At 40.2% G+C, this 16,699-nt stretch overlaps 1 protein-coding gene across 25 annotated transcripts in view; it reads right to left on the bottom strand.

Annotated features, from left to right (window-relative positions):
• RBFOX2 (RNA binding fox-1 homolog 2) overlaps positions 1-16,699 on the bottom strand; it is a 289,582-nt gene that overhangs the window by 93,589 nt on the left and 179,294 nt on the right. The window contains exons 1-2 of one of the 25 annotated variants that reach the window (XM_040234749.1): positions 9,250-16,107; positions 2,081-6,093 (exon numbers count right to left, since the gene is read on the bottom strand). The exons of the other annotated variants lie outside the window; for them this stretch is intronic. Coding sequence (XP_040090683.1) covers positions 2,081-2,098 — 18 coding nt within the window. The 5' untranslated portion in view covers positions 2,099-6,093; positions 9,250-16,107. Of the gene's footprint in view, positions 1-2,080; positions 6,094-9,249; positions 16,108-16,699 lie in introns of those variants that run through there. 25 annotated transcript variants of the gene reach the window in all.

The following is a 16,699-nucleotide window of genomic DNA, read 5'->3' as shown; positions in this document are numbered from 1 at the left end:
TTCCGACCCAGGGATCGAACCTGCATCTCCTGCCTTGCAGGTGGATTCTTTACTGCTGAGCCACTGGGGAAGCTCAACCTATTACTATGTAATATCAGAAAAATAAATTCATTTAGTGAATTCCTTGTTATTGCAAGTATTCTATCAAAGCCTTGAACATGTAAGAGATGGAAATTTCAGAAGTAAATAAGAGAGTCTCACCTAAATTCATTCATTTACACAGTCAGCAAGTATTATATGAATATGTAATACTTACAAGGGGCATTAGAGCACAGTGGTTAAGAGTACAGATTCCTAAGACAGTCTGTGGATATGAATCCCTACACTATCTCTTAGTAGCTTATAAATTGGGGCAAATTACCTAATCATGGTATTCCTCAGTTTCTTCTTCTGTCCTATGAGGGATAATAACAGGGCTGATGAGAGGATTCAATGATCTCATGCAGGGACTTCCCTGGTGGTCCAGTGGCTAAAACTCCACACTCTCAAAGTAGGTGGCCTGGGTTCAATCCCTGGACAGGGAACTAGATCCCACCCACATGCCTCAACTGAGTTCCCAGGCCACAACTAAAGATCCTGCATGCCCCGACAAAGACCAAAGGTCCCGCATGTTGCAACTAAGACCCAGTGTATCCAAATAAATAAATATTTTTAAAAATGAGTTAATGTAGGTAAAGTACTTAGCACAGTACTTGACAGTAATACATCATATATAAAGATTAGCTGATTAGCTATTCTTTTTTTTTTTGACTACATGCCAGGCACAGTTCTAGATACAACTGACTTCTGACAGGGTTCCTGCTTCAAAGACCTTACATTCTTTGGAGGGGTGGGGTAGCACTGATGATAAACAAGCAAATAATAAGTAACGACAAACAAAAATATCAGTGATCAGAGAAAACAGGTTAAGGGGATAGGGAGAGATTGGGGAATTTGAGTTAAGAAAGTCAAAGGAGAGCTCTTGAGAAACCTCGAAGATGAGCATTTCTATGACTAAAGAGAAAAACAGAAGGAAAAGTTCTGAGCAGGAGGATGCAAGGCATGTTAAAAGGAAGAGCAAAAATGTCAGTGTCAAAGGGCAGCAGGAGGTAAGGCTGGAGAGAGAGAGCCAGGTTCCTGATCACTCAAGGGCCTTAAGAGATCAGAGCGAGGGCACTGGCTTTTATTTGGAATCTGAAGGGAAACAAGGTTGAAAGCACGGGAGTGACAAAATCCAACGTGCACTCCAAATGACTCACTCTGCCAGTGAACCCAATTATTAATCAACTATTAATCAATCTAATCAATTATTTGGCTCCAAGGCTTTCTGAATTTAATCATTCTACTACTAATGGTGGTTTAGTTGCTAAGTCGTGTCCAACTTGTGCAACCCCATGGACTGTAGCCTGCCAAGCTCCTCTGTCCACGGGATTCTCCAGGCAAGAATACTGGAGTGGGTTGCCATTTCCTTCTCCAGGGGATCTTCCTGACCCAGGAATTGAACACGGGGCTCCTGCATTGCAGGCAGATTCTTTACCAACTGAGCCAGGAGGGACATTTTGCATATTTGGGAAATGGAAACAATACGTCACAACAGCAGACCAAGGCATTTCTGACTGCTTGAAAATCCAATAATGAAACTGCTACATTTAAAACAACAAAGCATTTACTGCAGGAGAGCATTCCATTTGTGTTTGTTAGATTTTACATATGAAGTACTGTTTAGAAATGTTTGAGAAAGATTTGACAGCGGTTTTAGAATGTTGGAAAAAAAAAAAAGACTGAGAAGTTATGATTCCAGAAGGGAATGCTTGAGATATCAACAACATAAGATTCCAGAGAGGAACTATACACCAAAAGGAGGGCTGGGGGGGTGCTGTATCATCACCATGACAACACATACAGATGACCAAGAAACAAACCAAGGTAAGAATGACATGAAGAGAAATTAAAATGTGAGCACTCCATGAACCAAAAGTCTGAAGAGAAATGAGACTGTTTCCATATGGCAGGCAACCTTTTAGAAATGAGTCTGAAGATTTTCAGGGAGAGATCAGAATAATGGAGGAACAAAACCAGGACTTTGAGCTGAGCCACTGACCAGGATGAGGAGTGGCATCTCCTTTTCAACAGGGAGGTGTCCTCCACAGCAAGACAAACTTGAATAGCGGACTGTCAAACACTAAGCTTTCCTAGTCTCAGCTGCAAAACTAAGCAGAAGGATAAAGGGAAAAAATTTAGAGAAAGGGTCAAAAAAAGGTGTGTGTTTTGGGGTATGGGAGGTGACTGAAAAGAAAAACCATTTGATAAGTCAAAATTGCTCAGATTTATGGGATTCTGGGTATCTTTTATGGAATTCTGGGTATCTTTTCAGGGAAGCAGACTAATTTTTAGAATAGCAGTGTTTATCAAGAGCCAGCCTTGGCCATGGCAAGGAAATGGTTATAAGTGAAGATATGTAGCAATGTAGAAGAATTCTGAAACAAACCAAAGCTCTGGAAAAAGTGAGGCTTTTTTTGGGTTCATTGTAAAGGAACATAAATTAGTCTCAAACCCGCAGTCTCCGCCTACCCCCCAACTTCCCAGAGTCCTGTGCAGCCCACAGCAAGTGGAAGTGTGCCAAGACCAACAATGTGGACTGAAGCTCTGTGGATGAAGGGTGTGATGGGCTCCGGTGGACCTGGCGGGCAACCCAATGGGAATCATTTGAAAGCGGTGTCACAAAATGGAGACTAAATAATCACTGAGGACAGTCAAAACGCACAGAAAACACGCTTAGCAAAATCAGAGGACAGATTCCCTACTCCAACTCATTAAAAAAAAAAAAAAAATCCGAAACTAAACAAACAAAAAAAAATCCAGATAAGATAGTAGAAAATGAAACAAAGCAAAATATACCTGCCCCCTTACCTGCCTTTAACTAAAGTATAACACCCTCCCTCTTCTCTCCTCCCAGCCACCCTGGAACAGAACAGGGAATGAGCCACAGCTCAGGTGAAGACTTAGGCCATCTAGCTACACAGAGGGGAGATGGCAGACAATGGGAGTGGTGATTCATTACAAAAGAATACACTCTTAGCGGCCTGCTGCCTCATGGGCTCACTGCACTATTTAAAGGAACAGCAACCCCCTTTCCAACCTCCCTTATTCTTAACACCTTCCCTCCTCTTGGTCCTGATGGAAAACAGATTTTGAAGAAAATGCCAGCAAAGCACTGAGCTGTCCAAGAAAGGGAGGGCTTTGTGTTCCACAGAAACTGGCAGTCTTACTCTAGAGAAGAGAACAAAAATTTTCTTTCACGTCCACCCTGTAAGATCTTCCTCTCTGTCTAGTATACTTTCCCTTTCAATAGCAAATAGTATAACCTTTTCTTATTAATTGGAGTTGAGGTCATTTACAACTTTGCCTAATTTGACACACATTACAAGGATGATTTCTCTTCTTCTTCCTTTTAGTCCATACTGTTATTTTCACAAATGAGAGGAGATGCAGTATTTTGGTTCATAGGCTCTGAAAGAAGAGAGCATCTCAGTGAAATACTCCTACAACATATACAGGAATGACAAGGAAACCTAAAGTTTTTTTTTTTTTTAAATCACATGAGCATGTGTGTCTACTATACTAGAATTCCATAATTAAAATGGCCATCTGCTTTTTTCTTTTTAAAGCAAAACTTTGATAACTTATTGCAAATAACTGAGCATTATAAACCAAAAGCAGGCCTTATAAAACCAGAGCATATATAATAACACTGAGTGCACACCATGCAGCTACTGATACAGATCTAAACATGTGATGAAAATGTCATCCACTGAAAGCCCTTCACCTTCTTCCACCAAATGAGGGATGGAAATGGGATACAGATCAAAGATGCAAAGAACCTAGGTGACAAAATGGTGAAAACATACCTCAATGCCTTTCCTAATATACTTGCTGAGATATTAAATACCACAATGAACTGTTTGATAACTTGAACCGTAAACAATGCAGACATTTTCTACTCAGAAAGCTTTACGTTGACAGATCATTATCAAATACTGGGATCCTATGTCTGGCTCAAAAAACCAAAAACTAGCCCTTCACCCCCCCTTCCCAAAACTCCCACAGAACAAATAAAGATTTGGCCTGTTTGGCTACTTGCTTCATTTTCCCCCTAAATTATTAACAACTATGTATGCTACATTAACATAGGAAGTGTGTACAAAAAACAAACACACTGGAATACCAGGACTTCCCAAGTGTGACATTCTGTATTTTCCATTTGTATACATTCAGAACCAGAAAAACTGAGCTCCTGCTTGCCCTTCAGCATTCACACACACTGAGAAAATCATTAATGAGTTTCACTCATCTATTAGAATTCTTAACCACTCCCAAACTCCTTCTTTCCAGTTTCTACTTATCTCTTCTGCTTCCTTCCTAAAATTATAGTTTTCTTAAATACTGATTATTAAGACCAAGTTATTAAGTGTGCAAACGCTTATGCATTCTAACTTGGGCTTGCACATGCTTACCCAGCTCCTCTAGAAACTAAGGGGACAGGTTCCAAGAGGTCACGGAAAACCTCTGATTATAAGAAGTCCTAGTTTAGGTAACTCTTTCACTGACTTAAAAATATATATAACAAAAGTCATATTTACATAAAAAAGTATATATATAATGAAAAGTCAAGTAGTTGAAAAGGCTCCAGTAATAGCTGAGAAAGAAGAGAGCTGGTACCCTCTAATATGGTCAGTTAATGAAAATTGAATGAGGGCTCCAAGGGTAAGAAGTATCATCTACCAAGCAACAAAGAGAAGCCAGAAAAAGGTTCTCTCTCCCTCTCTCTCTTTTTAAAGTGTAGCATATTTCAAAAGAGTTAATCAGGCTCATGATCAAGGGATAAGAAATACAACAGAAAATATTTCAAGGGTTTCTCCCCTTTGCAGAAGAGGGAGGGGTCTCTTAATAATCTCCAAACTTAAATCCGTTGAAAAATTATTTTGCAGAGACATATTCTTTGAAACTTCCCTTTCCTCCAGGTCACGTTGCAAAAACCTCCCTAAAGCTTTACCTCCTTCCAAACAGCACTGCGGGGCATTATATAACATTTACGGAACAGGGCTCCAGCTCCTAAAATCATGCCTCTATCCAGATAGCCAGCTGACTCTCTCGCCCTCCGGTGGTGACTTAGGAAGACAGACAAGAGAATACAAAAAAGGGGGACAACATCCTTAAAAGGAAAGCACTGTCCAGTGATGAAATTTCCCTACAGAGCATAAAACCAGGAGTGAAATGCATCCTAAGTCTGAGACCAAAGGATGTGAAGTTCCACAATGCAACAATGCAAATGATTCTAATTGATAAATCACAGCCTCATCGTTTCCTCTCAACCTATATATAAAGAAAAATGGGTAAAAGGATCATACGGAAGGATGCCAAAAGGAAAAACAGCACCGCCAGGGAAAATCGGGAAAGAGTATTCACCTTTCTATTTGTCAGGAATGACTTGCTAAAATGCAGATATTGCTTGGCACAAGTAAAGACAGGCAGAGAGAGAGAGGGAGGGAGGGAAGAAGGGAGGAAGGGAGGTCTTCCATTTCCTACTCCCTCTCCTTCAGATGTCTTTTAATGCCCCCGTGACTGTCACTTATACATTCAGACCTGCTCTCCTGCCAGGGAGGGCTCTAACCTGCCTGTGGTGCACCTAGATGCTTCTACAGTTCTCATGGAAAACAAACCATGCAGTAACAAAGACATGAAAATCAAACGTATTTTTTTCAAGCCTTCATTTTTAATAAGCCCTTTAGAGCAAAGGCAGCAAAACTGCAATTCCATCGCCTCTTTGGAGACACCGAAGTGCATCTGAAATTGGATTTCCCTACAACACAGATTCTTCTGCTATTCTTAAAAGGAAGTCAATCCCGCTCCCCTCTTTTTGGCCGTCTACAAGAATCTCTTCCTACCTCTGCAGTCTTTCTCTCCCTCCCTCTTCTCAGAACCAAGACAAAGAGGTAGACAAATCCCCACAGGGTCTTTCCTGAGCCACAGCTGCACAGTACAGGAAACAGGAATCTGCTATGGAGCTAAGGGAGGGGGAGAATAAAGGATACGCACACAACACACACACACACACTCTCTCTCTCTTCTCTCACGGACCCACAACAGGCACAGACTAGCTTTCCAGCTGATAACAATAATTTTGACCCTTTCTAAAAAGACAATAATAATTAAAACTCTGGTGATTCTGCCCCACCCGCATAGCTCTTTTTAGATCTCGGAAATGAGAAAAGAAACGAACGGAGCAAACACAGATCTTACCTGAGTTACCATTTTCTTTTTCTCCATAAACCAAAGGGAATAGATGATGAACGCTCAGAGCAGTTTCGCTGGGGGGGACACCTTCCACGGCTTTCTTTCCACCCCCCTCCCCCCCCCAGTCTAGCTTGTTAAGGGCTGGTGATTGTTCTCCCTTTATCTCGTTTTCCTTCCTTTTTCTTTCTAGTGTTTCTTCCTTTCTTTTCTCTTCCTCTCTGGCAGTCTCTCCCCCTCCTTCCTTCTCCAGCTCCCTCCCATATCTCAGGCAGATGGCTGAAGGAAGCCCCACCCCTGAATGCCTAAGGTAATTAATCAGAGTAGAGCCCCACCTCTTCCTCCTCCCCCCACCCACTCCCGGCTGGCTGACATCTCCCAACTCCAGAAACAGGCCTGCTGGAGAATGGCAGTTTGGTGTGTGCTTTGCGCACGCGTGTGTGTGTGCGTGCGTGTGTGTGTGTGCGTGTGTGTGTGTGTGTGTGTGCGCGCGCGCGCGCGCGCGTGTGCGCGTGAGGAGAGGAGGGAAGGAGGGGGAGAGAGGCAAGGGCAGGCGCCATGTGCAGGCATATTTTAAGGAGTGAGATTCTGCGATGGTGGCATTAATTATATAGCACAGGAAGTATTCAGGGCAGCTTACCATAGTTAGTACAGATTTAAAATGTTCCATCTAAGAATATCTGATAATATGAAATAAGACAGAAATTATTTTTTTAAAAAACATTTCCACAGATGTATAGTGGATTTAATAAAAGATGAGAAAAGCTGCTCAATGACAGTTGACTGGAAGGTTTTCAAGGAATGGAAATATGCAAGAACCTGCTTGTCCTAAATCAGCCTAAAGACTTCAAAGAACCAAAAGAGAGAAGGGAGGTAATTTAAGTGCATATTTTTTCCACTGTAAAAAACCTGGGGATTCTGAAAAAGGTGTCTACAAACATGATGGCTTATGAAGTGTAGGGTGGATACTAATTTGACTGTTCAAGGCCTCCAGCTTCATTACAAATTCTGGTTAACTGAGAATTCACTTTTTGTGTTTCTCAGCCTTCTGCAACTCAGCCTCTAGTGAAAAACGTAAACCTTTCTTATACACATTGGACAACTGTTTCATTGCTGTTACTAGTTATTGTTACTATACAGTGCTAGGAGATACAGGAGACATGGGAGAATGTTTATTAAATATATGAGTTTCTTTTAAGTTCTCTTAATAGAAAATCAGGTTTTATTAAAGGGCTTCCCCGTGGCTCAGATCGTAAAGCATCTGCCCGCAATGAGGGAGACCCGGGTTTGATCCCTGGGTCGGGATGACAACCCACCCCAGTACTCTTGCCTGAAAAACTATGGACTGTCTGCTGAGGAGCCTGGTAGCCGACAGTCCATGGAGTTGCAAAGAGTTGGACACGACTGAGCAACCTTCACTAAGGTGGCTTAGTGGTAAAGAATCTGCCTGCCAACGCAGGAGATGCTGGAGATGCGGGCTCCATCCCTGAGCTGGGGAAGATTGCCTGGAGGAGGAAATGGCAGCCCATTTCAGTACTCTTGCCAGGAAAATTCCATGCAGAGAGGAGCCTGGAGGGCTATAGTCTGTGGGGGTCGCACAACTGAGACACTGGACACACACACACAGTAAAAAGCCAGAGTGAAAAAAAAGCATCAGAGGTGTGATTCAGTTCAGAAGCCCTGGTCAGAGTCCTAATTCTGCCTTTTATAAGTGATCTTGGAAAAGTCTTTGACCTCTGAATATAAATGTCATAATCTTCCTACTTCCTTACTTTCTATTATTAAATATTCAAATAATCTATGTGAATGTTTGATGAGTTCATGATATTTGTCTCATAACAGTAACAATTTTCTATTTTTTTAGTATTCTAATAAATAAGATCCTATATTGTTTTTTATTTTATATTTTAAGTTATGCTATATTTATGTTATAACCTCTAATAGATTACCTGAAGGGCAAAGAGATTAATTCCAAAGTTAAGCTTCCTATTTTTAATATAAATGCATAAAAAAATCAAAATTAAAAATCACAAATCACATGGAGAATACATTGTTTTTTCTGTCTCAATGAGGATTATTTGGCAAAATATATAACCAGGCTTTAAAAACAATGTACATATAACAGTGCTGGTTGGCACACTGCCAATATAACATCATCATAAAGTGCTAGTCACTCAGACACGTGCAACTCTTTGCAACCCTATGCTCCCATCTTAGTAACCATTTTAACAATTCGTAAAACACAGAAACTACCAAACCACCAGAAGAGCCTGGCACAGTCATAGCTATTTACTGAGTGCCTACAACACGCCAGGCACTATTCTGGGCATGTTACAGATACTTGAATACTTTTAGTATATGTGTAAAGAAATACATACACAAGAAAGGGATCTTTTAACATTAGGAAAAACAACATTAAGAGAAAAGGGATGGATCAGTTTTGGACTTGTTCTTATTTAACATTTTTAGAAATGATCTAGAAGATAGAACATATTACATTCTCTGAATCTGTGACTGAAAAGTCAACCTGGAGATAAAATGCAGACAAAAAAATGTAAAGACAGTGACAGTGAAAGCCGCTCAGTCGTGTCTGACTCTTTGAGAACCCATGCACTTTACAGACCATGGAATTTTCCAGGCCAGAGTACTGGAGTAGGTAGCCTATCCCTTCTTCAGTGGATCTTCTGGACCCAGGAATCGAATGGGGGTCTCCTGCATTGCAGGTGGATTCTTTACCAACTGAGCTATTAGGGAAAGACAAAGTAAGGAAGCAGAAAAGAGTTCACTGGAAGCAAGGGCAATGCAGTGTGCTTTGGGGAAAATCTAAACCATATTCATGAGATAATTATTTATGCTTTCAGTTCTAATATAAAAAATAAACAGAATCATTGTATACCATTCTCTGAATCCGCTGGGCCATGACAGTGCTAGGGGACAAAAACCCGGAGCACCAAGAAGGCAGAGTCCCCCATTCCACACCACACAGACACACGCACGCACACATGCCACTATTATGAAACCATAGCTGTCTTGAGTCTGCAAACCTTCATACATACGGAAAGACAACAAGCCCCAAGAGATTTTTTTTTTTAATAAAAATGAGGGATTCCCACATGCAAAAAGTCTAGGGTATAGGTTTCCTTAGGTCTGGTATTCATGCCTCTTTTCCACACTTAGGGCCAGTATTTCATGTTGCAGATAATAAACTTGAAAATATTAAAATAATTTTCATAAACTCACTGATTCTAGTGAGCACTGCACAAACGCAAGGCTATTCTGATGCACGTCCCTGACTTTAAAGTCTGTAGTTATAGAGGACAACCTGCTCCCTCATACCCAGGAGACAGAAGAGCAACTGAACAGCCTGGATCTGACCCAGCAAAATGCCTGAAGTCTCCTGGTGGCTGAGTGTGCCCAGTGATATACCAAGGAGAAACTCATTTCAGGGCATTTTCTGGGCAGGAGGGAGGGGTTTGGGGAGGGAGGCAGGCAAACAGACAATCAATGTCAGCTAAGGGAGGAGACCATGTCCACCCTCAAGGATCAACCCTCAGCTTCCAGCACAGGGCCTAATATATGGCAAGGACTCAATAAATATCTGGTAAATTAACAAGTGAACTTCTTGTCGTCTCAATGTCTTCATTGTTTCCTAGGGGCTTCATGTAATCCTCAGAACTCTAGCTTCCTTTCCCCCATAACATTGAGTAGAAATTGATCTTATCAAAGTCACCAAAGACAGACCTCGGATGCCCAAGTTCAATGGACAGGTTATATCTTCTTTGGCATCTGGCACTCCCTCCTTTTGGAAACTTTTACTCTCAGCTTCAAATGAGACCAGTCTTCCCTGATTCTCCTCCTTCCCTGTTCACTCGCTTCCCCATCTTACTCTTCTTCCTCTGTTGTTGGTTTTTCAGTCACTAAGTAGTGTCTGACTCTGGGGCGCGGTGGACTGCAGCAAGCCAGGTTTCCCCGTCCTTCACTATCTCCTGGAGTTTGCTCATCATAATCATGTCCATTGAATCAGAGATGCCATCTAACCATCTCATTCTTTGTTGCCCCCTTCTCCTCCTGTCCTCAATCTTTCCCAGCATCAGGAGCTTTTCCAATGAGTCAGCTCTTCAAATTAGGTGGCCAAAGTATTGGAGCTTCAGCATAAGTCCTTCCAATGAACAGTCAGGGTTGATTTCTTTTAGGATTGACTGGCTTGATCTCCTTGCTGTCCAAGGGATTCTCAAGAGTCTTCTCCAGAACCACAATGTGAAAGCATTAATTCTTCGGTGCTCAGCCTTCTCTATGGTCCAAATCCATACATGACTACTGGAAAAATCATAGCTTTAACTGCCAACCTTCAATATTGGTATTGCTCGACATGCCATCTTCAGACCTCTTTAACTACATACCACAGGTCCTTAACCAAGGTCCTGAGTATATAGTTCCTCACACAGGTAGCCGAGTGGAAATCTATTTTCTTATGTGCAATTCTGTGCAGAGAGGATTTGCGGTATTCATCAGATTTTCAAAAAGGTACACAACTCAAAAAAGTTAGGCAATGGTCCTTAATTCCCAAGGCCTCCTGTTGACCAACATGCTTGCTCTGGATAGTGTAACCACTCCACTGCTTCAGCTACTCCCCAGTGACCTTGGTGGCCCCCCACATTGCTATGTTCATTCCAGACATCTCTCCTGAACTCCAGACCAAATTATTCAAATACTGAACAACTGTTACTACCATTTAGATATTCAACAAATTTCTGTATTTTAAAAGTCCAAATTAAATTCTCAAAATGGAATCAATAATTCATTTAGCAAACATCCTAGTGTCAATCATGTGCCAGGCACTGGGGGCACACAGTAATGGACAAAGGAGATAAACAGTCCTGGGTTCTAGGACTCACTCTGCCATGTCTTACTTGGTGAAATGTGGTTAACCTTGCTAACCGGTAAGAGGCATCATTTCTCAAAAACTTACTCTGTGGTGGCTTCTTATCAGGACACTACATATATTCTTAGCTCACTTCACCCTCAGGAAAAGATGCTTTAATCTCCTTTGCAGAGGGGAGGGAACTAAGAGGAGGTGAGGCTAAGTATCTTGCCCAAAGCCACCGGAGCTGGCAAGCTGAAGCACCCAGATTTAAACCCAAATCTGATGGAAAGTCTGGAGACCTTCCAGGACTCCTCCCTCTCACCTGACACCACACCAAACCAAATACAAGTCCTTTTGATTTCTCTGAAATCTGCCCTTTCTTTTCACCCTGGCACCACAAATTCGGCTCTGACCTTATTATTTTGCATTCAGCCTCCTTCCAGCTCTCTGCCTTTGGTGTACCCCTCTTCCTGTGCAGGCCTCTCACCACTGCCAGAGCCTGAAATCTCATCATGCCACTTCCCTGGTTAAAATCCTCAACTACTGCCCACAGCCTAACAAGCGGGACAATCCTAACAGTTAAGGAGGCACCTAACACATACAACGTGGCTTCAGCTCACCTGTCCAGAGCCCCTACTTTCCCTCTCCCTACCCATCGCCTCTCTCTGCTCCTACCACACTTCACTGTGTGGAGTCAGCTCCTCTACAACTCCTCCGTTCTTTTCTGTTTTTCACGCCCATGCTCCAAAAAGCCTTTGCTGCCCTAACTTGCACCCACACATGGGTTAAGGACCCCTTATCCCTGTGCCTTGGCACCTGAGCCACAGTTCATATTGTTACTGTATAACTTTGAACAGACTGTGAGCAATCTGAGGGTAGGAACTGTGTTTCACAATCTTAACTCAGTTCCTAACCCAGCACCTAAATACATAGTAGATGAATTAATGCTTGATGAAATCAAACTGTGTAATGCTTTGATTTCTACCTCTTGCCATTTATACATCCATGGAGGGTACCTAAGAACAAAATGCATCTCTGTGGTTATCAATACACTATATAAAAGCAATCTTTTCTTCCCAAAGAGTACTTGGAAATATCTTTAAAGTTATAAATTTACTTTAGTATTTTAGAAATCTGAAGGGGAAAGGAAGATGTACAAGATGAGAGAATGGGAGAAAGGCCTTATTTTCAACTTTATTAGAATAGTTTAGATTCTAGACAAAACAACAATCAGTGATTAAAACAAAACAAAACAAAAACTCACGACTTCAGGTACCTTGCTCCTAACAATTTTACCCAGACAGGACACAACCTCCCTACCTCCCACCCTCATACCAACAATGCTCTAAAACCAGCTCCGAGAGTCCCTGACCAGAAGGCATACTTTCCCAGGCTGCCGCTAACACCCAGGTGAAAAGCAACATTAAAGGGATGGCATTTCCTGCGACAATAAAAACTTGCTAGTATAAAAGCTCTTCACTGCACAGCCCCCTCACCTATAATCCTAAGTGTAAATAACAATTTACACCTAACAGATATAAATACCTTTGCAGAAGCATCTCTAAGACAATACTACTTTAATATCACTTGCCCCAGCATTCCCTTTAATATAAATGATGTCAAATTACAGATAATTATATTATATCCTAGCTCATTTTCTCTGGCTTAGGCAGTGTTCATTTATATATAACTCATTCTAGAACAAAAGGTGAGAGCAAAATTTGACATCAACTGCTTTGGACCTTAAATGCTTATAAAACCCAAACAATCCTCAATTTATTTCCTGTCTCCCCAAAATCAAACCCTTAGATCAAGATCACAAGTAGTACACACTAAGACATAAGTGAGGCCAGAGAAACTAGAAAATATAACTTCATAAACTATTAACTTAGAGTTGCATATCATGTTCTGTAAATCTCTTTAAATTATCCCAAAATATATACAAATGAAATTACGTGTACATTCTCTGTATTCTCTGAGAGATTAAGGAAATGGTTCTTAGACAAATACTAAAAGGGATGGGACATAAACATATTTATTAATAACCAAATTAACAAGAAAATACACGATTAATCTGTGAAAACTGAACTGTACTGTTTTTCCAATAATAAAATATGCCACGTCTCTATTACTAAATTACTGGAGATTCTGCTGGTTTTCTCCACCACTAAATCCTTGTGCCTGGCATAGTATCTGGCACATAGTATGTACTCAACTAATTCAAAATGAGAAATTACAGTGTATGTATATATCCCTCTACATCAAGGTCATCTGCCCACAAGGAAGTGGGCAGTCTTTGGTCTAGCTCACTCTACAGTACTCTATACAGCCCCCAGCATTCTCCTGGCATTCTCTAATGTATTTATTAAACAGGTCACTTCTGTCTCTCGATCTTCCAGAGGCCTAATATCCTCAAGCTGTACTTTACTCTCCTAAACTCTCAAACCATGACACACAGCTGCAACCCCCAAATGTAAGACTCTGCTTCTTCTCCCTCCAACTGCCCTATTCACCTCAAAATGACAATCACTGCCAAAATGAGTGATTGGCAGGTTAAGTACAGAGGACTCAGGAAAAACTGTGATAAAAGATGAACCCCTAACTTGCAACCAGTTATCACATAACATGAATTTACCGTCTTAGTCATTTATACGGTTCTGGGGTATTAAATACAGTGGGGCTCTGCAGAACACAAGTTTGAACTATTGTAAGTTCACCTACATGGGAATTTTTTTTTTTTTTTACTGAACATGTGCACGATCAGTGGTTGGTTGAATCTAAAGAGGCAGAACCACAGATATGGTAATTCTTTTATTTTTTAGGAACCATCAAACAGTTTTCCACAGTAGCTGTACATTCTTATAAACAAATGCACAAGGGTTCCAATCTTACCACATCCTTGTCAACACTTGTTATTTTCTGTTTTTCTTCCTTTTTTTTGTTTTTACAGTAGCCATCCAAGTAGCCAACAAGCTATATTTTAACCATTCAGTCAGAGGCGGTAAATGTATAATCCAAAAGACTAATTTCAAAAACAGTTTCTCAAATAGATTTCCCTCTGATCTGGCCACGCTGTGAGGTTTGAGGGATCTTAGTTTCTGGATCAGGGATTGAACCCAAACTCTTGGCACTGATAGTGTGGAGTCCTAATCACTGGACCACCAGGCATGCATGTGTGGTTCAGTAGTTCAGTCATATCGAACTTTTGGCGACCCTATGAAACTGTTGCCAGCCAGGCTCCGCTGTCCATGGGATTTTCCCAGCAAGCATACTGGAGTTGGTTGCCATTTTCTCCTCCAGGGGATCTTCCCAATCCAGGAATTGAACCTGCGTCTCCTATACTGTAGGTAGACTCTTTACCATTGAGCTACTGGGGAAGCCCCTGGACTGCCAAGGAATTCCCTCAAATAGATTTTTTATGGGTAGGGAGACCATACTTACCATCCTTTAAATCATGTCTAGCAACCCTCTACCTACTTACTCTGCCTGTATTTTAAAATGATTTGGCCCAGATTTGGTTCTGCAAAAATTATAACTAATAAAATAAGTAATTTAAATTGTACACTCTTAAGACAGGCATGATTTTATGAACCACAGGAGCAATAAAAAGTCAAATATCTAAAATACCTCATTGCCCTATGCTGAGAATTCACTTTGTTTCATTATCTTCACATTAGCAATTCTAGAAATTTAATCTAAAAAAACATGTGCAAAACTTTTAATTTTTTAAAAATACTGTTCAGTCACCTCCTCAATAATGTCCAATTGCATAAAGCATTGGCACAGAACCACAAGCATCAGGCAACAAAGATCTTTGATTTAACTAAGTTCAAGAATATAACAGAAGCTAAAAATAAAATTTTATAACTATAGTGGAGATAAGAGTTTGGAGAGCAAACAACCATCATAAATGCACCAACATTTATAAATGTACTGGAAGAACCTGTTACCCTAACAGAATTAAGAAATACGACTGTAAGACAGTTTGGGATCCTTCAACATAAAGTTTAGTTTTCAATCACATTAATTTCCCTAATGTGGTGGAGAGTGTACTCTTAAATTTTAGTATCCCATTACCTGCATTTCTAAGCTATCTTAATTTCAGATAGAATGACCTAATAAATGGAGCAAAGTCGGGAAAGTGCAGTTTTAAATCCTGAGCACCACATTTATCAGTACTAAATCTTAATGACTGAAAAGATTTGGGGTGGCAAGTTCATTTTATCATAAATGAATATAATTTTAGCATAAAGACTATCAAATATGTCATAATTTCTAAACAACAACCCTTTAATCCACTCTACCAATTTTAGTTTTGGGGGGAATGGCCAATTCTCTACATTGAAAAATTTATATACAAATTACATTTATTTTTCTCATAAATTTTAAACACCTCAATCTTCTTTAGAAACATTCTTGCCTTTTCAGTTTCTTTTTTTACATTACTTACAGTTATTACAAGTACCTTACTTTACTAGTTGGGTCTCAGAAATTTACTGTTCATAGATGTTTGTCTTCAAAAGCACATCATTATTTACCTGTAAGAAGTTTTGCTTTTAATCTAGTCTCATGACACTTTTTACACTGACCAATCAATTGTGTTATGCCAGGAGAGAAATAGCTCACACATAAATGAGATATATAAATACTTTAAAACCCCATTATGGAAAATACTTGCTCAATCTGAATAACTCAAATCATAGAAGATTATATAGTTAAAACAAAACATATGGTATAGACCAGTGCACTAGAATATAGTTAAAGAAACAACCATATCCCCTCTCACATGACATCCACACTGGTAGCTCACAACTTGAACGAGAGCTGTGAGTTTACACTGGAGCGCTTATCCAATAGGTCCAATTAAAAAGAGCTTGGTTTAGCCTTCAGGCTCAACCTATCTTACAAGATAAACTGGGGTTTGTCACTTCCTTTAACCCTAAGCATTTCTGTCGAAACCACAACTTAGGAGCTAATTACTAGAGAAATGGCTGTCTGAAAAAAAAAATTAAGTGCCATGAAAACAAACCAAACCAAACTGAGAAACCAAATAGTATTGATAATTAATAATTAATTGTATTGACCATTTTTGTTTTCCTAGTCTAGATTTTCAGCACAATCAATATTTCAAAGAATCATAACATATGAAAAATAACCTAGTTTAATCTCTTTATTTTACATACAAGTAAAGTGAAGTCAAGAAAAATGAAGTTATTTGAACATGAATATGGAGGTTTAATACTATAGCTTGAATCAGAATCCATAATCCTTCAACTTCATTCACTATATTGCTACTAACTTGAAGGCAAATAGTTATTCAAGAGTATGGCTGATAAAGGCCTAAATTTTTATGATTCTGGATTTCAACAAGTAAATAACTAAAATGGCAATAATATCACAGAATAATCCAAAATGCTCAGTGTGGAGAGAGCGCCCTCTACTGTATATTACCTCTCTGACAACTACGGCAACAGTTAGAAACTGCCATCTGTGCCTCTAGTCTACTCAAAATGAACCTGAAGTTACTATAATATATACTGTGGCTTAGTTGTGTTACAACTATAA

This window comes from Oryx dammah, unplaced genomic scaffold (genome assembly GCF_014754425.2).
Source record: "Oryx dammah isolate SB20612 unplaced genomic scaffold, SCBI_Odam_1.1 HiC_scaffold_29, whole genome shotgun sequence".
Taxonomy (NCBI): Eukaryota; Metazoa; Chordata; class Mammalia; order Artiodactyla; family Bovidae; genus Oryx; species Oryx dammah.
This window is presented reverse-complemented; position numbering and strand designations above follow the sequence as displayed.